This window comes from Macrobrachium rosenbergii, chromosome 49 (genome assembly GCF_040412425.1).
Source record: "Macrobrachium rosenbergii isolate ZJJX-2024 chromosome 49, ASM4041242v1, whole genome shotgun sequence".
Taxonomy (NCBI): Eukaryota; Metazoa; Arthropoda; class Malacostraca; order Decapoda; family Palaemonidae; genus Macrobrachium; species Macrobrachium rosenbergii.
The window spans coordinates 23,325,377-23,349,702 of NC_089789.1; the positions used below are offsets into that span (position 1 = coordinate 23,325,377).

General features: G+C 37.4%; 1 protein-coding gene across 3 annotated transcripts in view; it reads left to right on the forward strand.

Moving 5' to 3' along the window:
* LOC136832162 (baculoviral IAP repeat-containing protein 7-like) overlaps positions 1 to 14,100 on the forward strand; it is a 99,847-nt gene extending 85,747 nt beyond the window's left edge. For all 3 annotated transcript variants that reach the window (XM_067092889.1, XM_067092887.1, XM_067092888.1), the window contains exons 5-6: positions 713 to 1,409; positions 12,579 to 14,100. In XM_067092889.1, the coding sequence (XP_066948990.1) occupies positions 713 to 1,409; positions 12,579 to 12,772 (891 nt within the window). In that variant the 3' untranslated portion in view covers positions 12,773 to 14,100. The remainder of the gene's footprint in view (positions 1 to 712; positions 1,410 to 12,578) is intronic.
* The last annotated feature ends 10,226 nt before the right edge of the window (positions 14,101 to 24,326 follow it).

Below are 24,326 nucleotides of genomic sequence, written 5' to 3' on the forward strand. Positions count from 1 at the left end.
TTTTGCTATTATTGATGTCATTTATAGTGCTTATTTGTGGTGAGCTTGTGTATTTTTTATCTTCTTTGGAGATTCTTTGCACCCTTCGACTTGAAGGTTGCTGTGTACTGGGCTATTTTGTTTTGAGAACTTGTGCAACTTTGGAGCAGTTATCTTTTTACAAGTTTCATGTACCCTTACTGAGAAACTAACCCACCCAATTTTCTCTGGGGTTTGGACATGCTGTTGAGGGCTTTTGAGTTATTTTTTAACCTACAGGCTAAGAATTTTGAAGATGATGAAAAAGTAAAGTGTAGTATATTCAGTATTGTCTGATGTTTAGAGAAAGACAGTGTTTAAAGAATATGCCCAAATTTTTTATGTGTGTTTTGGCAAAGGGAAAAAATCATGCCTATGGTAAGGGGTCCTACATCCAACTGGCTAGCCAGCATTAGCATTGGCTTATTAACCCTAGTGGTAGTATTTCAGTGGATAACTATTTCCTTGTCCAACCTACTTTGAACCATTGTATCTCGTTCTGCTACTAAAATATTATAGGACAAAGTGGCAAACATTTTTGATGATCAAAGAGGATCACATGCACTTTGAATGTAGATTGTATTTATGATTGGTAGCTGCTGTAATTCTTGAATCATCATCATTACAGAACTGTATAATGATATAGTTTAATTAGACCACTGTTTTTTATGCATGAAAATTAATTCTCTTTCAGGTGCAAAAACGTGAATTAAGTGTAAACTTTAACAGTCCACAAAACTTCATCATTAGTGAGAGTGAATTGGATTCTTTAATGGAGCTAGATGTTATGTGTGAAGTAAAAGCCTTGAATTTCCCTGAAGCTCATATTAGGGAAGTACTGCGTAAAAGAGTTGAAACTACAGGGATACCATTTTTCAACACTGAACAGTGTGCAACAGCAGTGTTTGAATATGTGGAAGAAAAGACTAGAATGTTTCTAGAAGAGACATATTTGGAGGGTAATGATGATGAAGTGTCATCAAATGTTAATAATGCCAGTGTGTCAACTTCGCCCTCAACAACTAATTCAACTTCCAGTATGCCTCACAACATTGCTGCTGCCCTTCCGGAACTTCCACGCCAAACCACTTCGTCACCCATTGTACCACTTCCCCAGTTAAAGAGACATGTTCCTATAATTCCTCTCCCTCGCCCTATGTCTCAAAACACTTCACAAATTACGCCTTCCTCAGTAGTGAGTGGAGGTAATGGCTTGCAGCAGTCTTCTGCAAATGGTAGTTTTGCATTAGAAAACCAGGATTACCTGCCAAGCAGTTCTCCACTGTCAGCTCAGACAGACTTCAGTGAGGAAAAGAAAGTAATGCCACTCTCCTGTGAGCTGCCATCATCTGGAGTGAAGAAAGTTGCTTCAGTTGGGGAAGACAAATCAGGTAAGTGTACCATAAAATGATTTACTTAGGAATTACTTTTCCAGTTAAGTTTTATAACTTCCATGGACTTTTGGTTAATTTCTTGTTTTTTCTTTGATACAGCATACAGAGAAATGGTCAACTGTCAAACAAAAATTTATTATTTGGGATGAATCTGACGTACTGTTAAAGATAGTTATATCTTCATGCCAGCAGGCAAGTTAGCATTCACAAAGAAGATTACTGAGCTGACTTTGATAACTGTCTAGTTCACCTGTTCTCCATCAGGTGTGTTTTGAATGTTTTAGCTCTTGTCAGGATTCTTCTTGCTCCCAGCTATGGGTGGTTATCAGTGTATTTCACTGGCTTGGCTGATAGCTGTTTTCATGGCATTGTATTTGAGCCTTTGTTCTTTAGGATGTCTTCCACAGGAAGCAAAGCGAGAATGTCAGGCTTTATAGATAATTACTCTGTTAGCAGGATGTAAATATTGAATTAGGCACACTATTGTGCTGGTTGTAGGTGTCCAGAGTGTGATCTTGAACATAGATGTTAGGAACGTAGGGATAATAGTTGAATCAGGATATAATCTGCCTTTTCTCCTTCTCAAGTGCCTTTGCTTTCATTTGTCTACTCAGTCTCAGGCTCTTTTCTCTCCTTCTCCTTTAGTAGACTGGTGACTTCTTTAGCTCAACCTTCTGCTCATTTTGGTTTAGGAAAGCCATTTTGCAAAGTTAGAACAGGATGTGAACTTGATTTTAGAGTAGGTTAAAGATTTAACAGATTATAGGGAACTGTTCTTTGTCCTTTCATAGTGTGCAGTCTTTTTTGTGTTCCTCTTAGAGAGGTAAGGTGTCAGTGCCCTTGTCTTTGTAGCCCGAACTCAGGACCACCCTGTGACATTCGGAAGAGTTTGCTGCCAAGCAACCGGGTCAGTTCTGGGGGCGATGTGTTCCTGTGCCCTCTGTCACCTTCCTCTCATTTACCACATTCCAATACCTATTTAGTGCAGTCACCAAAGGATTATTTTTCGGAAATGCAAATATTATCATTATTTAAACTTCACCGTCATTGGTATCTAGTAGTGGGGATGTTAGCATTGCCAGGACTAGTACTATAGGTGTAGACAGTGTTATGGAAAAATAATGTTCATAGTGAGGTCTTCTAATTATGATGTAATGTTAACTAAATTAATTGATGAACTAATCTTTTACTTCTATTCTTATTATAAATCCTTGTCTGCCATTCATCTTTTTTCTTGAAATGCACCTGTTCAATCTTTACATCAATTTTCTTTGGCTGTCGGTGGTTGTCTTCCTTCCACTACTGCTAATGTTTCTTTTCCAGTTCTATCTTTGTTACAAAATTTTCGGTTGATTCTAAATTAGATGCATTTATAGCTGTTTTATTATCCAAGGCTGTACCTTCTGGGAGTGATATTAAATTTGTCGAGACTGTTTCATGTAAGGCAGAGTTGTCAGGTGCTGTTGGCACTTGTCTTCCTCCTTTCTCCCATCCTTCCCTGTTTTCTATGGCTCCTAGTGGTATTTCATCTTCTCTTGCTCACCTGTGTTGTGTTGTCTCAGGTGAACCACAACAGTTGGTGTTTTCCTGAGTTTCCCCTTCAGTATAGCCGGACATCAGTTCTGAGGAGTTGTCTGCTGTCGTACCGACTCCTTCTCTGGCAGAAGAGGAGATTGAAGTGGAGGAGCCTCCTTCTGTTCCCTGGTGCTTGTTGGAGAGTTGTGCTTCACTTTATCCTCATTTAGTGGAGAAAAGAGGTTCAGTAGAGACTAGGTGTCTGTTATCTTGAACCGTTTTTGCTCCCATTAATTCCTTGAAGAAGCACAGATTTTCTCCTTTGATTAGACGCAACTCAATGAGATTTTTCAGGCAGTGGTTTACAAAGCTTCTGTTATGAATGCCAGCATTTGTCATAGTTTATGTAGTTACCTCCTCATATGATTCAGGTGCCTTACCAGCTCTTAAACTTTCTTCTGTCAAAGATTCGTTTTTCTTTGCCTATCAAGTCCTTTTGAAGAGATGTGCTCTTGAGACTGGCAAAGTGCTTTGGACAATCCTGGGGTGGAGAGTTTGTCCAGGTCCCTATTAAGAGGTGTTGAAGTTTTATCTTTGCTGAACCTTCACTCAGTATGATCACCTGTACTCTGCACCTGCTTAAGGAGTTTGTGGCACCAGCTAGAATATAGCAAGGGAAGAGTCATTAGAGTTTTTGATTTGCATGGTTAAGGCCATGTCAGACACTGTGGGTGAAAGTTAGCATGCTTGTATTAACCAGTATTGAAGAAGAGAGAACAATTATGCTTATGTCTTTCATAAAAGGTGTCTCCTGCACAGGAGATGACAACTGTTTTGGTTTCTCCTTTGAGTCGTCTCCTCAACCCAACTCTTGAATTCAATAAGGAAGGATATAAACTGAGAATTTCATAGACAATCTCAAGTCAGAAGTGAAAAGGCCTGCCTCTTCTCTTCTTTCAGGCCCTCCTGTTAAAAGTTGTCCCTCTTTCTCACTGGACTCTTTTTCAGCTGCTAATACCTTTTGAGAATACTTTTAACCATTAAGTTCAAGTAGGAGGGTAGCTGTACAGGCCTTGTAGCATGTTTGCGGAGACTTAGTTGCAGAACCTTTGGTAGTAGAGATACTGAAGGAGGGATGTAAAATTCTTTTTCTGGTTCCCCTCGACTGGTATCATCTAAAGCCTTCCCTTTGTATCTTCACCATCAGGAGAAATATCTTGTTCTTCAAAAAGAGGTATCTTGGTTAGAGAAGAATGCAATAAGGTGCATATTTATAAATACCCAGGATTTTAGTAATTTTTTTTGTAGCACCATAAGCATCTGGATATTGACACTGAGTGTTAGACATATTGAGATTCAACAACTGTATTTGTTTGTCCTTGCTGTCTGTGGGATTATCCAGCACAAATCTAGCAGCTTTCCAAAAGAATAACTAGATAATTCAGTAGATATGAAGGATGCGTTTATTCTATGCACCATTAAATCCTCACTCACACAAGTTCCTTCGATTTGTATTTGCAGGGAAGGTATACCAGTTCAAGGTGCTTTGTTTTGGCCTGTGTATGGTGTCTCAAAGTATTCACAAGAATTGTGTCACCATAAGGGGATGGTGTTATCTTTTAGACAGAAGAATTCTTCTTTACATAGATGACTTCTTCATGTTGGCCAACTCCTTCAGTGGGATTCCAAAGGTCAAGGATTTGTTGCTTCGTCTGGCACAGTCACTGGGCATTATAATTTTCATTAGTCTTCCCTGACTCAGTCCTTTCTTTGTATGGGGATGGAGGGTAGACTCCCAATTTCCAGGCTTTTCTGTTGGAGAAATGAATAGACACTTCTGTATCTTCTCAAAGAATTTTAGCCTTTAAGGAAGCTTTCTAAAAGACAATGGCTTTCTCTGTTGGGTCACATAGCCTCACTGGAGAATTTGTCGGAATAGCAAGGCTCAGGAGGCAGCCAATTCATTTTTATGTGAAAGAGACTTGTAACAGGAATTCTCTTCCAGAGTCAATTTAATTTCAATCCTGGTAAAGCTTCAAGAGGTGTTAGCATGGTGGAAAGACTGTTGAAGACTCCTCACATGTTTATCCCTAGGAATAGTGAAACCAGACTGGACCTTTTTTCCGTTGACAGGTCAATGAGAGGTTGGGAGTATGTTTGGGTGACATAGAGTAGTAGTCAAGAATGTGGTGTTCAGAAGAAAAGAGTCCCATTTAACCTCAAACTCTTAGCTATATGGTCAGAAACTAGGTAAGTGATACTTTCAGACAATATGACCTTGGCATACGTCAGGAGCCAGGGTGGCTTGAGGTCGTAGACAATGTTCTTAATATTTAGTGGAAAGATTATTTCTTTGGGTGGACATAGTATTAATATTTAGTGGAAAGATTATTTCTTTGGGTGGACATAGTATTGGTTCCCCAGTTCATTCCGGGGAAAGACAATGTTTTGGCAGACTGATTGATCAGGAAAGGACAACTTCTGCCTACGGAGTGTTCATTACTTTGCAAGTCCTACAGGCGTAGTGGAATTGGTGGGGCACTCCAACTCAGGTGCATTAGCAATATGGTTGAACAGGAACAGCCAGTCTATTGCTTCCCCTTCCAGGACCTTTAGGCTTGGGCAGTGGGCACGTTTCTTTGAGATGTGTCTAGTTTAGACACATGCCTTTCCCCCTTTAGCAATTATAAAGAAAGTATTGATCAAGTTCCACATACAACAAATTGCACAGTGACACTCTCAACACCTTAGTGGCCTCAGGGGGAATGGTTTATGGACCTTCTAGCTCTTGTGGGAGATCTCTCTCGTATTCATTCATTAACAAAAGATCTGTTGAAACTACTGCATGCCATGTAGTACCACCAAAGCTTCTGCATGCAACACTTGACTACTTGGAGACTGTCAGCTGTCTCCTCAGGGCAAGGGGGTTTTCTGCAGTATCTTAGAATCTATCCTTAATTGAAGAAAGGGACAACCTTGGCCTTGTATCAAAAGCAGCAGTTTGTGTGTTGCTGTGGGTGCTGTTCTAGAGGGATTTCCAGTGTCTGTACCTCTGCTGAAATCAAAGTTTTTTTGCTCTCTTAGAGATAGCAAGAGTTTTTGTGTCTGCTATTCAAGGTTATAGATCCATGCAGTGCAGTCTGTTTAATGGTCTGCACCTTAAGGAGATGCTGATTGGTTGTGATTGAAGTCCCTATTTATTTTGAGCTACAGATGATGATACGGTTAAGTTATTACCGAGACCATGAAAATTCCAAATTTTACCTATTCAGTGAGGAATGAAGGAAAAGCACTCCCCTGAATTGTTAGGGCAATTAAGATTTATTTGGGTAGGTTAAAGCCTTTAAGGGCAAAGTTAGCCATTTATATTTTGGTGTTAGAGACCTAACATGCTCGTGTCAGTTTTTTTATTTGTTTTACTTTTCAAAAAATGGACCCTATTCATATGGGATAAGCCCACAGGGGCTATTGACTTGAAATTCATGCTCCCAAAGGATGTGATGTTCATTAAGAAGAAGTGAGAGAAGGTAAAGGGAAATACAGAAAGAAGAGATCTCACTTATTAAAAAGAAAAATTAAATTACTATTAAATTACTAAGTACAGTAAGCCCCCAGTATTCGCGGTCCCATGATTCACGGACTCAACTATTCGCGGATTTCTCTATGGAACATATATACGCATTATTCGCTGAAAATCCGCCCATTCGCAATATTTTTCACTGAGAAATATTCACTAATTACCGTATTTTCATCTCATTTTCATGACTAAATGCACTTTTTGTGATAAAAGTTTTTAAATACTCTGGTAGTGCTCGAGTTATGATATTTCACCTTAACGTTAATTCGATTTTGCAATGGGGTAAGCAATTAATACCGATACGACAGTGTTTATAAAATATTTTTAAATTTCGCGTGGGTGCAGGCAACAGCGTACAGGCAGCGAGAGAGACCAAATTACAATAGACCTCCAACTCTTTATCCCATCTTCTAGCTAAAAAAGTAACAGAGAATGATAAAAGTATTGCTAGTAACGTTATACTCTTGCGTAAATGCGTACAGCCATAGACAACCAACCGAGAAACTGTTGTTTTGTTTATTACCGAATCGGATAACAACAGCCCTTTTGCTTGTATTTCAACCATCATACGGTAATACACAATTACCGTAGGTTACGGTACAAATGACATTAATTAGAACAGGACTGATATATTTTTACATTATACCCTTATTCGGTATGGATAACAGAATCAGCAAGGAAATATACTGCTAAATTTAAGCTGCAAGTTGTAGCTGAAGCTGAGAAAACAATGTTCAAGGTGCTAATGACTATAAATTATCGTGCATCGGCAATATAAATTATCGTGCATCGGCAACATGGATGAAATTCGATCATAATTAAAATTGGAAAGAAAGTATTTTAATTAAAACTACTGGGCATGAAAGAACACATTACTGTACTGCTGTTTTTACGCCGATAAACGATAGATACGTAAAGCTCGTATTATGATGAAATCAAGTGAAAATAGCGAACGGAATCTTGATTTTTTCTACACAAAACAAACATGCCCCCAAACAGCCAACGTCATCTCTTAATGAAAAAAATAGCTAAATTAATTTCACAACAAGACATATTTAAGTTATATTTTATCTTAAAAACACTTTGTATAGTGTAACGAAAAATAACCTTACCCCATATAAATCAAGTGTCTAGAGATTCATTTACACTAATAGGAGGAAGAAAAGCGCTCTGAACTGAGTTAAACATGGCAAAATAAACACCGCCTAAACGATTTCCAAACCAAAATGTTGATCGCTATGATTGCAATTTATAATACAAAAGCAATATAAGAAATATGTACAATATTATTGGACACAGAGAATTAAGACAACATTTTAAAAGATCCATGGAAAAGATGTATATTCGTTATGTTGATGTTTGTATAATACGATATGTGAATATAGAGTACAGTATAATGTAGGCTACGCTACCGTATATGTATACGATATACCATAGTATAGGCTAAGCTAATTCTTGTTTGTTATTTAATTTCCCTTTGTATTGAATTATCATAAATCACTCTGCATGAACCTCCAGAATTCACTGATATTAATAATTACTATACCGTGTATGTATAGAGTATACTTTATAGTATAGGCTAGGCTACCATATATGTACAGTATACATGGTACTGAATACCCCAGTGTAGGCTAGGCTATATTTTAGATATGTTTTTCCAACAATCAATGGAGTCTTTTTTGGAAACTAACCCATCGTAAGTAGGATAGTACCTGTATAAGCATTTTTAGTTTTTTTTTGTGTTTTAACTATCAAAATAGGCAGTCCCAGCTATTCACAGGGAGGTGTGGTACACATCCCCCGCAAATACGGGTGGTTTACTGTAGATAAAATGTATTAAAATGTAAGGAGAATAGCATTAGGATAGTACAGGCAGTCCCTGCTTACCGGTAGCATTGGTTAACAGCATTTTGATGTTACAGTGCTAGGCTAGCAATATTGTTAACCAGAGTTTCGGTGCCGATTTTCGGTTAACTGCGTTGTTAAGTTGGGATTTTGTTGCCCATCTCCTGTTAACAGCGCCATCAAGCAGGGATTTCGGTGCTGATCTCTGGTTAATGACATCAATATCTGGTTCACAGCGCCTTTACGTGGGGTTTTCAGCGCTATTATTGCCGATTTTCGGTTAGAGGCGATATTCGGTTAGCGGCACTTGGCAGGGAATGAAACCCCCGCCGTTAACTGGGGACTGCCTAATGCATTGCATCTTCGCTTGAAGTTATGAGGTTCCAGTTGAGCAACATCCTCAGGGAGACTGTTCCTCAGTTCAATGGTGTGAGGAGTAAAGGACCTCTGGAACTGAGAAGTTCGACAGTGAGGCACATTTACTGCATATGGATGTGATGTCATCCTTTGTTAAATATTTGATAGGGCTACCACTTGAGAAACTATTTCCAGCTCTCTCACCTTTATTGAAGGTAAACACTCATGATATAAAGAGCTGTTGCTGCTTCACTTAGTTTTATGACAAATTTGTCTCTTGAGGAGGTAATTAATGTGGTGCAGTAGAAGTGCAATTTGGGTTTTGCTGCTCACTACCCTAAGTATACAGAAATCACGTCTGAAAACTGTACAGCCCGTAGTCCACTAGTAGTAGCAGGTAAAGTCATTTCCTTAAGTGAAGAAAGAGGAGTTCAGGCTCTTTATTTTAAATCCTGGGTTTTGATTTTATTGGGTACATGAAGGTACTTTTGTATAGGAGTATACCTTTATATCATTAAGGTATTTATTTTAATTAACTGTCATTTTGGGGGCTTTCAGACTTAGGCACAGGGGTCCCTTCATACTGCTTTTATTTCATTCTGGCTGAAGCTGAAGCAGTCTTCTCTGCAAGGCTGCTTTTCAATAAGCACATATGAGAGCCTTGCTCCTTGATTGGAATCGATCTCTTGGTGGCATTAATATCCAGGGAAAATTGCAGATCAGGTAAGAATGTTTTGGGTTTTATGAAGCAACCTCTAGCTCGTTTGACTGAGCATATTATGTCTAGTTGCACAACCTATGATCCTATTTGCACTGTGAGATTTAGCAAATTTTGTTGAATTTTATGGCTTTTTGACCGTTGATCAACTTCTAATTAGTTTGACAATATTTTCTGAATCTTACCCGATCTTCCAAATTCAGTTGATGGACAAAAAAACGAAGATTAACTCTCTGTTCCATTTACTAAAAACACAACACCACAGCTGTTCTTGTCATGACCTCTTCAAAGTGTATAATTTGGACATAGCGTCTTGTTGTTTTGTTACAGTGTGTGGACAGATATGTAGCGTCCAAAACAATAATAATACAATAAATTATTATTATATCAATAAGCACAAAATAAACAATTTTAATTTATTTACCATTATAAAAGTTACAATACAAAAAAATTTATAATAAAAACATAATTTACTCAGTGAAAAATAATGAAAACAAAATCACATGTTCTGGTAGCAACAGACAACAAATGTAAATGCAGGTATACGGATTACGGGGATAGGAGGAGCAGAAAAGTGGGGGAGGAGAGAGAAAGTATGTGATTTAAAAGGTGTTGCTGCCGTTGTTATGGTTGTTTCTTATGTTAGTGTTGTATGTTGTAGGGCATCTGCTAGATATGAGTGATCTTTCCACTTCTAGTTGTCTGTTCAGTGTAGGTTTATGTAGTAAAATGCAAACAGATTCAGCTATGATTAATCTACAGCAACTATGTTCTGTGTAGATGATATCTGTATTCTCCACTACCTCTTGTGTCGTAGCTGTCCGGTTGTGATGGTCTTTATAGTGTTGGTGGATAGATCCATTGTTTCGATGGGCCTGTAGGCATCTTTTTAGTGTGGTGGAAGTTAGACCAACGTACATTTTTTCGGAGGACTGGCACATCCTCTCTGGGCAGGTAAAGCGGTAAACAATGTTGGTACTGTCTTCCTTGTCTGGGTTCGGGCTGGTATTATTTCTCATTATGAGAGAAGCTGTTAAATTCGGTTTGCAGTAAATGCATACATGGACCTGTTCGAATGGGGCTTTAGGTGTTATTCCCCTCTTGATGATGTTGGTGATCGCCTTTTCTCTTCCTTGAATATATTGTTGTATTCGGTTCGATGATAAATGATATTTTTATTGCCATTCCCTGGTTTTTTGGTGTCATTGGCACCGTATTCGCGTTCTCACAATTCGCGGACTAACACATTCGTAGATTTCTCTGTAGAACATATCTACCCATTATTCATGGAAAATTTGCCCATTTGCAGTATTTTTCACTGAGAAGTATTCACTAATTACTGTATTTTCATATAATTTTCATGAATAAATGCATTTTTTTTTATAAAACTATTAAAATACTCGGGTGTAAGCATTTTTTCGGGGTTTTTTTTGCGTTTATCAAAATGGGCTGTTCTAAGTGTTTTTAGAGGGGTTTTAAGTATTCGCAGATTTTATCTATTCGCGGGGGGTTGTGGTATGCATCCCCTGCGAATACGGGGTATATATATATATATGTATGCATATATGTATATATATATATAATGTGTGTGTATGTATATATATACTGTATATATATGTATATGTATATATATATATGTATATATATATATGTATATATATATATATAATATACAGTACATTCATACATACATATACATATATACAGGCAGTCCCAGGGTATCGGTGGGGTTCCGTTCTGATGGTGTGAAGATAAGCGAAAATCGCGATAACTGAAAATGTGTTATGTATATATCAGCACCAATATGCAATTATCGGTGCCGATAAGCAGAAATCAGCGCCAAAAAATCACTGGTTTTCAGGCAAGTGCTAAAAACATACATACATAGTGCCAAAACACACATATTATATATATATAAAATATATATATATATATATATATATATATATATATATATATATATATATATATATATATATATATATATATATATAAATATATATATATATATATATATATATATATATATATATATATATATATATATATATATATATATATATATATATATATATATATATATATATATATAAATATATATATATATATATATATATATATATATATATATATATATATATATATATATTATATATATATGTGTGTGTGTGTATGTATGTATGTGTGTATGTATGTTTTTAAGATAGCATGTAGAAGTGGAAGATGTATAAGGTCATTTGACTGTTTAAGTCAAGTAAGCATGTACTATAAGTAGAAAAAGGGTAGCTTGGTGAAAAATTAAGGAAGTAAGGTGCATAATTTAATAAGGTAAAATAAAAATAAAAGTTTTTATAACAATTAACATGAATAAAAACTTCTAAGCACCACAGCATAGAATTACTGGTAATAGGAGTTGGTGATATATGGGTGGGGTCCTGCTAGGGAAGAGGCTGGCCTGGATACTTGTTGCATCATCAGAGGAAAAAGCAAGGAAGTCTCACGTAATTGCACTACCATCCTCTGACTGAGTTTTCCTTAAAAAAATTACAGGCAGTCCCTGGTTATCGGCTGGGTTCCGTTCTTCGGGGTGTGATGATAACTGAAAATCGCCGTTAACTAAAAATCAGCGATTTTCGGCACTGTTTCTGCAATACTTGGGCTTATCGGGATGAAAAGTGCCAATTTTCAGTTTTCGACGCCTCTGTTAGGTATGTATCGGCGCCAATACCCAATTATCGGTGCCGATAAGCAGAAATCAGCGATTTTTTATGCCGAAAATTACCGATTTTCTTCACTAAACAAGCACCATAAAACCGGATCGCCATTAACCGAGCCCACCGTTAATCGGGGACTGCCTGTACAGTACTTATTTTTGTGAATATGCTAAACCATAAGAATTTTTAACAATCATAAAAATCAGTTTTAACACTTAAATTGTCTCAGTTAGTAGAACCTGACCTTTGGTAAAGATTCTAATTTATATATTTATTCATTAATGATTCAAAGGGTATGATTATTAATTCTAGTGCTGGCCTTTTAAGTCCGACATATTGTCATGATTGTGTAAAAACATTGTGTCCTATAATGATAAGAAATTGATTTTGTCTGAGAACTAGATCCAGGTGTTATATAACCTAAATTTTCCTTGTTGCAGGTGATAAATTAAGAGAAGAACTGGATAGAGCCAGAGAGACTGTCATGTGTAAAGTTTGCCTGAATGCAGATATGTCAATTGTATTTCTTCCATGTTCACACATGGCTACATGTGCTTCTTGTGCCCTTAACTTGTCTAAGTGTCCAGTTTGTCGAGAAGAAATTAAGTATACTATAAAACCAATTTTTTCTTGAGCACCAAGTTGAGCTTGAGTATCATCTGTGATGGAAATTACCGGATATGAATTTAAGGCGTGAAAAGATAAGTAAGATCTCTTTATTCAGAACTGTACTTAGCTTTGAATTTTTTTTTTTCATTCTCTCAGTAATAATACAGAATGTTATCATTTGGATATCGTAAGATTTGCCATTTTCATATAAAATGTATTTTACTTGAAACATATTCTAGAGAGGATTAGAAATGTATGATATTGTAGAAAGTAAGAGGGAACTTAAAATATTCTAGAGAGGATTAGAAATGTATCATATTGTAGAAAGTAAGAGGTAACTTAAAATGGATAAAGACTGGCCACATCTCATGTCATACACTTTGCCAGGAAAACTTTGTACATAGTAAACTGATAAATGTGCATATGCAGTTGCTTATTGCTGATAAGAAAATGTGATATGTGGCTCCTAAAGGTAATTTTAATTTCTCAAGTCAGTAGTATGGCTTGAAAAATTTTAATCCTTTATTTTCTTAAAATGCAAACTGGTTTTGTAGTGTTAATTTTTACTGACAATGGCAGCTTTGGAAGTATAACCACTTCCAAATTTTTACATTATATGTAAGATGTTACTATTTGTAATTTTAAGTGGAGGTAGCATTGCATAATCATTGCACCCATTGATTGAAACAGTTCTTGAAGTAAAGTGCTTAGTGGTCAATCAGTAGATGTAGCTCAGTAATGCATTAGAACACTTACAAGCTGCAGTTGAACACTTTCCATACCATCCTGGTGCTTCTTATGATAGGTTGCCATTGTCTAATGTTTGGAATGATTAGCTGTTGACAAGTATTGAATTTAACAGGGACTGACAGTGCACTCATATTTTGTAATATGAAATCTTGCTGTTTTACCAAACGCAATGAAGTCTTAAAAAGTTTTTGTGTTTCTTCCCTATATTGAAATGAAGATAAAAGTACATGTGTCACACCAAAAAGTGCCTTGAAATTAAAGATGGTAAAGAAATTATGCTTTGATGTTTTGGAAAGGTTTTAAGTTAAGCTGCCATTACAAATTAAAATAATAATTTGGGTATTGCAGACCACTTGGATTTGCCAAGTAAGGAGAAGAGTAGCTGTAATTTTGAATTTCCTGAGTAGTTGATTTGGAAGATGATCAGGTAGTATATATTAAGGAATGAGAGTAATAACAGAATCTTTTCTTCGAGAGGCTCAGTGACCTAGAAAAATGTATGTATATTTCCACTGTATGGAAATATTTAGTATTCGTTCAAAATCTCTTGGAAAATTGTTTTTATCTGTAAAACCCAAAACAAAATAAAAAACCCATGCCTTGTCCAGGAGTTTTAGAGTAGCATGCCTGGTAGTAGTTTTTTAGTTTTACTGCTTAGTTTTATTGGTATGTTTTGAGCTTGACATGGTTAGAAGGGTTATCTTGGGATTTTTTGCAGAAGCTAGCTCAATTTTTCCCTCTGCCATACATTAATTTTACAGCGACTAATGTCAAACGCAAGATAAAAGAAGAGTTACAGGAGTTTTGTGATAAAGTAGAAGAAAAGAGCAAGGGGACAGTGAATTAGGAACATTTTGAATGGTATTCTTTGTAAGGAGAGAAGGGAGTGCAAAAGCAGAATTAGAAATAATAAGACAAAAAAAGTGTTACACAAACCACAAATAATTACCCATTTTCCATATAAATCTAACCCACTTATATTTGAATAAAGAGTTGAAAGAAAGGTTCCACAGATGTTCAGCCTGCAGTCCACTGTCCACTTACAACATCTCTCATTCTTTAATGCCAACCCCCTTGTTGAAGAGTAGGGGAAAGAGAGGAGGGTACTGGAGCTTATGGTTACTATAATTGGTTTATATAAAAAATTGTTTTGTTTTAGAATAGTTTGTTGTTTGAGAACCCACTAAATTAAATTAACCTGCATTGCAATTTAGGAACAAGGACAAAGTTGGAGAGCTTCTGAAGAGAATAGAAGAAACAGACAGTTTAGGAGTAAAGACAAAGAAGAGCCTCTGAAGAGAAAATAGGAGACCCAGGTGCAAGAGGTCCAGTTCCTGTATTTGGCAGACAGTAGAATGAACTGTGACCTTGGAAATCCATGTGGCTTCTGTAAGTGTGGATGCAATAAAAATTAAAAACATTATTTCACCTAGTCCAAGAAATTAAATTAAAATACCAGTGAATATGAAATGGAAATGAAGTGCAAGATAACCATTACTGTAAATAGAACAAAAGCAACTCATTCCTCCCCGAAAAATAGCACCAGTGAGGAAAGATTACCATTAGCTATACAATGAAAATCATTAATTCACATAGCTCAAGGAATGGAACATTAGAATAGCAATAGATATGAAAACAGACAGATTGTGAGGCAACCATTACAGTCACTACCTGACTTATGAATGGCATACGTTCCGGAAGGCCATTTGTATCTTGAATTGTTTGTAATTAGTTTTTAATATGTAGTGCATAGTTTTTATTGATGTTTGCATTCCCGAGTTAACCGGGAGTCATAGATTATACCATTTTCACTATATTTTTAAATCATGCAGTTTTATAAAGAATTATTTTCGATGTTAGAAAGGTAAAATTGAGAAATGAAATGTGGATTCATGCAACATTCAAAATTTAGTATTTTTCCATACTTTGAAAGTTATGAACATGGAAAGAATTTCACTGAAGCAGCGTCTGACATTGGAAGTTCATAAACAATGCACACTGCCATCTGTGGACAAAAATACATACTAAATATTTCTTTTGGGGAGGGGAAATATAGAAAATGGGAATTCATCAAAGAATGAGTTAAATTGGGAAGAGAAATAATGTAAGTAGCAATATTTACGAGTATGAACAAGTATTCTCGTGATTGTAAGAAGAATACAGAATACTCGGGATAATCAGGGAATGGGTTAAAGGAACAGAGAAAATTTGAACTTAAGATGGCAAAGGGGAGTGCTCCAAACAATTTTAACTTGGGACCCTGTCTGTTTGTATCTGATTGTTTGTAAGTAGGGTGGTGAATTTACCTTGAATAGAGAAAAAAATTAAATTAGTGATTAAAGGAAAAATCCACATTGAAAGTTCAAAAGAATATTCCCAGAAAACTGAGGCATAAAGTTCAGTAAGTATAAATAAAGGTAAAATCCTTTCCATAAATTAGCAGAATGAGGGGCCATGCTGGGTACAGCAACAACATTAATTAAGATAATTTAGGAAATGAACACAATACAGATAAATAAGACAAAATCAATGAGAGGCACCTGTTATGTATTCACACAGTTGAAGAAATGAACACAAATTTGGAAAAACTTGTAAGAAAAACAAAATGCAAGGGAAATGTTAAGTTAAAAAGAAAAGCCACAGGAAACCGATGCTTAGGCTATAGTGTGCCTTGCTTGTGTCAAAAGATTCTGTTACTTGTCCTATGCCTCTCATGGATTAGCACTAGTGGTGCATTTCCATTTAAACTCAGTTTCTAGTATATCTAACCCACTCAATCTCTGGTATTTTGTGAGTTTTTTATTATGTTACCTTTAGCTGGCAACCGTAGCATTCCTGCGGTGTTACTGTGAGTAGCCCTGCATATTTGGCACATTGTCGTACTTTGTTGCATCCTATTCCCTTGCACTCTCCTGTCACAATTCTTGTCCCAACATTTGCCTCCACCTCAAATGCTTATATTTCAGTAACCTTCATAAATGTGGAAAGAATGTTAGGCTAAAAATACTCATTAACTGGAGCTGCTAAACAATGGATACAAAACAAATTAGGAGATTATAAATTGCAGCAGAACAATAACCTACTCACATGGATGTGTTGGTATTGTGACAAGATAACGACATCAGAAATGAAAAGGAAAAACTCCCTCAAAAGCTGGGAAAAAATTTGGGATGCACCACACAGTCTGATACAGTGTGAGCTGCAAAGAAGATTGACAAATGTTGCAGGCGAATGTTGGACTGTTGAGCTGGACATGCAAGGTGGACACTTTCTTCTTTCAACTCTTCAAGTCATTGTGGCTGGGTTTGTTTTACACAGGATAAGACTAATTATGAATAATGGGTTTTTGTATAACAACAAAGTTTAGTGATAGTTCAACACCAGAATCAGAATTGATGATGGCCAGTTTTTGTAAATACAGTACTAGCATATAGATATTGGTCAAGGTATCAGTAATCCAAGTTTGGATTTGCTTTTCTTTCTCCTTAAGCATTAAACCTCAATTGTAACTTAGAAAATGGTTAAGTATATTACTAGGTTGTGGAGAGGAAAATGGATTTTTAAAACTGTCTTAGGAAATGAATAAGGTGTGTTTAGCAAGTATAAAAGGAAAATGCTTGAAAATATGTTATCTTTCAGTTCAAAGGAGGACTTTTGTCAGTTTTAATTCTAGAGCAATAGGATGTTGAACATACAGTATATTTACTCTTATTTTATTAAAAATGCTCTAGTTACAATTTCAGTGTTGATTGATATCTGGGAACATAGGTTTGTTAGTGTTAAGGGCAGTTCATTTTTATTTTGTTGACGAAGTTCATTATTGTCAGGATCTGTTTATTCATTACATTGCACATTGTACAGTAGGAAATGTTTTTTTGACAAGTTTAAAATTCTTTCATTTCATTTAGCTAATCTCTTAGAGTTGTGTTGAAGTGTTAGCAAGCTTTTGGACAGTTTTAAATCATTGTTCAGCATTTCCTTAACTTTTTTTGCTTTTTCGCGAGTTAGATTATTTATGATTTTTCATTTGTCTTCCATATGTAGCATCTTGTATCAATATATTCCATCCAGCTTAAGGCTGAATAATATTGTGTGTGTTATTATGCAATTTTTTTATTATAGTTTCATGAGGAATTAACATAAATGTATTTCATGCATTTTTATAAGTTTTATTAGATATGAATGACTTGAGCTCTCAGTGAAAAGCTTTGTTTTTGTATATTTTGTTAGTCTAGTCACATTTATACTTAAGAGAATATAAAAAAGCATATTATTATAAAGCTATTTCTGTTATGCTGAATCTCTTTATTCATATTACGGTATTACTCTGGGTGCTACTCTACTGAATGTTTTGTTTGTTCTGCCCATTGTTTACATTGTCCTACATTCATAATCTTCATGAATTGGTGACACTTCCTTCCCATTTTAAGACAGTGGTCTGTTGGCTGGATAGCCACACTGTGCACATGCAACCCCATGGATCATGGATTTCTAGGCAGGTAAGAACACATTTCATGTGTCCAGCTTGTTGACAGCAAGCTCTGTAATTTTAGAGTATGTTGTCATTCTGAGAAGAGTATGTTTTGTCATTTTCATTCTTTAAAATTTTTCCTTTTCATGCAATATACAATACTGTAAACATTCCTGTTTTATCATCTCTCTCTTCTTGGTTTTGCACTTTCCGTGATAGTGAATTGTAATAAAATGATTGTCATTTGGAGATGTAGACTGTTTTTAAAGTACAGTTTAGAAATGGTTCTCAGTGCATTATTTATTTGTAAATGCATACAGTATATACAGTAGTGTTGCAACAGGGAAGGCCTCCCTTCATTTAACCAGCACAATTAATCCAGTTTCCCAGAATTACTGAGATATATTCCAGAATTTGGTAAGTTAATAATTACAAAGCATGAGACTTTAATCATTTTCAAGATAGTGCTGTTTATTCTACTGGCAACTTTTACATGTTACTTATATGTTTATTTGTTATAAACTCTTGTCAACTCTATCTTTTCTTATTTGTTTCTATTTGGCACTTGACTAACTTTACATTGGTATCTAAGGATTTTGAATTTTGTTATAATTTTATGGCTTTTATTTTAGCATAATAATTTTCATTAAAATTTATTTCTTACCCAGATTTTGTCTCATATCTCAGTACTAATGAGCCATTTTGTGTTGAGTGGCTGTTATCCATTGGATTAAGTAGTTATTCCTTTGATTAGTATTTGCAGTGTGTTTTTGCCATTTAACCTTATTATTCAAGATAATATTTTGGAGTAGTAGTTTTGAAAGCAGTAACCTTTCTAAACACAGAAGGTGATTGTTTGTTCTGTTGAATTATAAAAATTGCTGTATTGTATACAGCAAATATCAGGTTCAGTTGAGGTTTTTTTTTTGCATATTTTGTCAGAAATTTTATTAATCTTGATCAGTGTATCCTGTGTTACAAAATATTGTATATTTTATGTTGCATTTTTACTTCTTATGTGTTATACAGACTAGAAATTTAGCATGTGCAGGGCAAAGGGCCTTTTAGACTATGTAATTTGTACTTCATAATTTTTTTTTGACAGACTGCTTTATTTGCAGCATTTGTTGGCACGATTGTTTTTCCCAACACCTGTAGGGCTGCTGAGTTGACTGTTGACTGGATGGGGATGATCCACCAGCTTTTCCATGTGATCACTCTTAGGAGTGTTAAGCTTTGTATTTTTTCTGCTTCATCAGCGATGTCATCCACTGTATCAAGCATATGGAACATATGACTGGGCACAACTGAATCAAGCTGGTATCAGAAGCAACTGATAGCTAAATCATATTGGTCATAATGTGCCTTTAAGTACATATTGACAAGCAGGAACTGCTGACTGAAGGAGCAGACTTGGCTGGAGTCCAAGGCCTAGGGCATGGTTGTGGTTCTGTGTCTGACAAAGACAACTGATAGAGTGTGCAGGCATGACAGAAGAGTTAGGTGTGCTGTGATTTTAGGCCTGCAACATAGCTAGGGTGGTCTGCCTACCTGGAGCTTGACAGGGGTTGTGTGTCAGGTAGGAGAGATAAACACAACCTTGGTTCCAAGCCTGTAGCATGTTTGGGAAGGGCAATCAGAGTGTGTGCACATGGGAGAACATGATCAGCCAACAGGAGAGACAGGAACAGTTGGGGGTCTTGGGCCTGAGATATAACACATGTATCATGATTGGTGATGAAACAAATAGAACATGGAGACCTGGCCAGGGTTCTGTTACTGATGGTAATTACCAGAAGAGGCATAGACAACTTGAGTCCATGCCTGGAACATGGTCATGGCTATCTTTTGATCAGAATCAACTGGCAGATGTGCTTCAAACATACTTTATGCCTCCTTGTTCACTTTAAAGACTGGGTTCCTTGCTACTATCAGTCCCATGAGACCGTGACCCAGGTTTTGTGATGCCAGATAACCTACAGTCAGTCAGTCCTATGAGCTTTAAGTTGGATTATTGGTTCAAGACAACTAATAGTAGAGGTTTCCTGGAAGCAGCTTGTTTTTGCCACTTAAATTACAGTTCACACTAATGTAAATGGTGGGTTAGTGAAATAAAATCAGTTGTAGTTATTGAAAATTAAAACTGATCTTTTCAAAAGAATCTCATCATTCACATAAAATTTTCAGCCTCCAATCCTACTGATTTCTCGCAGCTATAACTTATAATACATGAGAACTAAGGTTCTTAACTGCCAGGAACCGGTATTCCATGGGGCTGCATGGGTAATATGGATATTCTTTTAGTTCATGGCTGGAGTGTCTAGTATTTGTGGAGACCACGAATATTTTCTCTTGTAAACGGATTTTACTGAAAAAAACATCAGTTTTGATTTTAAAAAATTACATTTTCATAGAGTTCTAGTCAGTTGCATAAAATTGATTTACCATGGTTGGTGCTATTAAATTAAATTTATTGTTCTGATTATTGTCAATAAAGAAAAATTAAGTTTTTCCTTGCTCTTATTATTTTTCTAACTAGTGTAATATTTAATTGAAAATTTTCTTAAGGCATACAGCATTGCCATGTGTATGAATTTTCCTTTTTTTTTATTGGTCCGGGAGTGTGTGCTAAGGTAATATTTTACTGTTGTCTAATACTTTAAGGCACAGAATGAGTAAAAATGTTTTTCTGGATCGGGGTCCCGTGTCAGCCGGTGAAATAATCCATTCAGCACTTATTTCTAGGTAATTCCGTTGCTAGATACCAGAGAAAAGCTAAATGTAAAGCTGGGGTTACTACCCCAGAGCGACTCAAGAAATGGAGTCGTATATGGTAAAGGGTGAGATTGTCAATCACGGGACCCTGCCCTATAAAGATTCCCAATGTCAAAAGTCCCAACGAGAGGTGCCGATACAAGCCCATGCACTACTCGCGGACTGTACACAAGGCAACACTAGCCAGTATTCCATTTTAGCACGCGATTTCGTTCACACGTAATTTCGTTGTGATCCTTATTTTGTGCTCTATTTTGGCATTTTTATGGCATCCTCAAAGGTTCTTCTTCAACAACTTGAGTACCAGTGTTTTATTGTTTTTAGGCGATTGAGGCTCCTTATTTTCCTTTAGTTTAATAATTAAAGGGATTTATAACGCCCGTCTCGATCTCCTCTCACGGCGTCTCTTGACCTCTCTTGGTCTTGGGTCGGCATGTTTGTTTTGTGTTATTTATTAGTATCCCTTTTTATTTGGGATATTTTACCAATTAATGATTCCGAACTTTAGTGAGTTTGATTAATTTTATGTTTGTTCTGTACCCCTTTACTACGAGAACTGCTGTTTAGTGTTTAGGCTACGAGCTACCCCCTCGGGCCCATTCGCTTTTTATCATGGCTTCATTACGAGAGTGATGTTTAACGTTTAGGCTACGAGCTACCCCCTCGGGCCCATTCGCTTTTTATCATGGCTTCATTACGAGTGATGTTTAGCGTTTAGGCTACGAGCTACCCCTCGGGCCCATTCGCTTTTTATCGTGGCTTCATTACGAGAAGTGCTGTTGAGCGTTTAGGCTACGAGCTACCCCCTCGAGCCCATTCGCTTATTATCATGGCCTCATTATGCCTTAATTTTGTCCCTCACTTCTCTTAGCCTTTGGGGATCTTATTTTCATTGGTACTGTTACGGTTTTTACTTTGTTTTTACTTTGTTTTTATAATTTTGTTTATTTTGTGAATTTTGTGTTCCCTTCCTGGTCAAGTGCTGTCTTGCTGTTTAGGCTACGTGGTTCCCCCTCGGGCCTATTCGCTTCTTATTTTGGCGTTATTCTGCCTTGTTTTAGACTCACTTCTCTAAGCTTATGGGAACATGATTTTCATTGGTACATTTAAGTTTTGACCTTGTGCTCGGATGCTTTTGAATTTTGTTAATTTTGGGGTACTTTCATTTAACCGGAGGTCGGCCATTTCCCTTCACGTTCATGTCGTGTTGGGCCTGCCTATCCTCCTACATGTACCTTATAGAAAATTTTTGTTTTATTATGCATTATTTGAGTTATTGGTTAGCCTTTACCCCTCTCCTAGGCTTCCTTCCTTTGCATCGCCGCAGTTAGATTAGCCTAGGGGTTGGCTATAACACTTTTTCCCTTCGGGGAAAAATCGTTAAGGGAGGGACGATCTCGATCTGTACGTATGAGTTTCATGTCTGTGATCTCGTTCTGTACATATGTGTTTTATGTCTGGTGCTTCCCTTTGTTTGGTTTTGGCTTGGATATATTGCCTACGTCCACCCTCTCCCTGTTTCGGCTTTTCACTTAGGCTAATGTTCCTAATAAGTTAAGCTGGAATAGCGAGGGTTTGCCTGCGTAGCCAATCCTAGTTCAATCCTTCTTTGGGTTGCTTACCAGTGGTGACCGGGAGTGCTCTCCCCACTCCTGTTCACACTTCTTTTACCAACTATATATATATTATTTTGTGGTATCGAGAAACCCCTTCTCTCCCTTTTATCCTTTGCTCTCTCTCTCCCCTTGGTTTGTTTTCAAGGTTTGTTAACTTTCCAAGGCTTGAGAGCAATTTATCCTTATTTTATGCTGTAGCCTACATCCCCTCCCTCTGCATTGATTGGTTGTCCCTCGGTGTGTCTGACCTCATCGGTTGGCACTCCACCTGGACCTGGAGGTGACCGGGAGTGCTCTCCCACTCCTGTTCACACTCCTTTTACCTTTCTTTGCTCTCCTGGCCGTAGAGGTTTTTGCCCTTCCTCTCCTTTTCTCTCGCTCTTGTCGTGCAACACAGCTCACATAGCGAGGGGATCTATGAGAATCTCTGGGCGCCCGGGGAGTGCTGTCCCACCCCTGGTTGCTACTTTGGGTTACCAACCTCCTGGCCTATCCTTCCCCTTCCTTTTACGCCGACTGTTTCCCTTGTGGTGCTTCCTACATGTTCGCACTTCACTGTTGGGATCTCATACGAGCCAGTTAGCGTTTTCCACCTAACTGTCTTCTGTTTTATTTACTTTCGGCGTTCCCCCTCCATTTTGCTACTACCTGTTCGGTGTTTCGTTATCTTGTTGGGCGCTCTCCTTGCTTACTGCTCCGGCGATTTTAGTGTTTAGCAGTCGGCGTTTATTCCCCCCACCGCTATCACTTCGTTCAGGATATCCTCCTCTGGGGATTTTCCTCTCTTGGCTCTGAGTGCGCCCACTTCCGAACATTTCATAACCTTCCCACTTTGTTTGTTTCCGTCACATATTGTTCAAACATGATCGCTTCGGAATGTTCCGTTGACTCTGTTTTTATGTCTATGAGTTTTGTCCTGTTAGCCCGGTTTTCTCTCCGGTTTTCTCCGGGGGTTTTCCTGGTCTGACTAGGCTAAGTCGCTGCTACGGTACTCTGCTCCGGCATCCATTCCAGCATGCCCATTTCTCATACGTTTTCAGCTGGTTTTGTCGAGTGCAGGAATGCTCCGCTATCCTGCAACAAGCCAGCGATCACGGAGTCTATAGTTCCCATTCCGGTGCGCAGTCTGTTTTGGAGAATTTATAGTTTGGCACGGAAGGTTATGAAGTATGCTATGCTCTCCCCGAGCAGACTTCTTGATAAACCCGTAGGTTTTATATATACCTGTCGGTTTCGTCTCCGCCAAACTCCACCTCATATGACTTATTCTTGGCTCGGAAGGTTGTAAAGTACGCTATGCTCTCTCCGAGCAGGCTACTTGATGAATCCGTAGGTTTTATTTACACCAGTCGGTTTTATCTCCGCCAAACGCCGCCTCATTTGGCTTATTGTTAGTCGTTTGGCACCCGGCAGATTGCGTTGTACGCTATGCTCTCCCGAGCAGGCTACCTGATGGATCCGTAGGTTTCATATACACCTGTCGGTTTTACCTCCGTCAAGCTCCGCCTCATGTGGCTTATTAATAGTCGCTCTTTCGGCGATAAATCGGTAGGTTTCACATATACGCCTATCGATTTCCCTCCACCAAACTCCGTCTCCGGGCGAGATTCTCAATAAATCGGTAGGTTTCATATAAACCTATCGGTTCTCCGCCTCATGTGGCTTATTAATAGTCACTCTTTCGGTGTTTGGGCTCTCTCCGGGCGAGATTCTCGGTGGATCGGTAGGTTTCATATACGCCTATCGATTTCCTCCGCCAAACTCCGTCTCCGGGCGAGATTTCTTGATAAATCGGTAGGTTTCATATACACCTATCGGTTTTTCCTTCGCCAAACTCCGTCTCATATGACTTATTAATAGTTGCTCCTCCGGTGTTTGGGGTCCTAATTTTCCCCCCCTGGAGGCCGGCCGCAAGTCTCGTAACTCTTAAAATGTTAACTGTTTACGGAGAGTTTTCTGAAGACGTT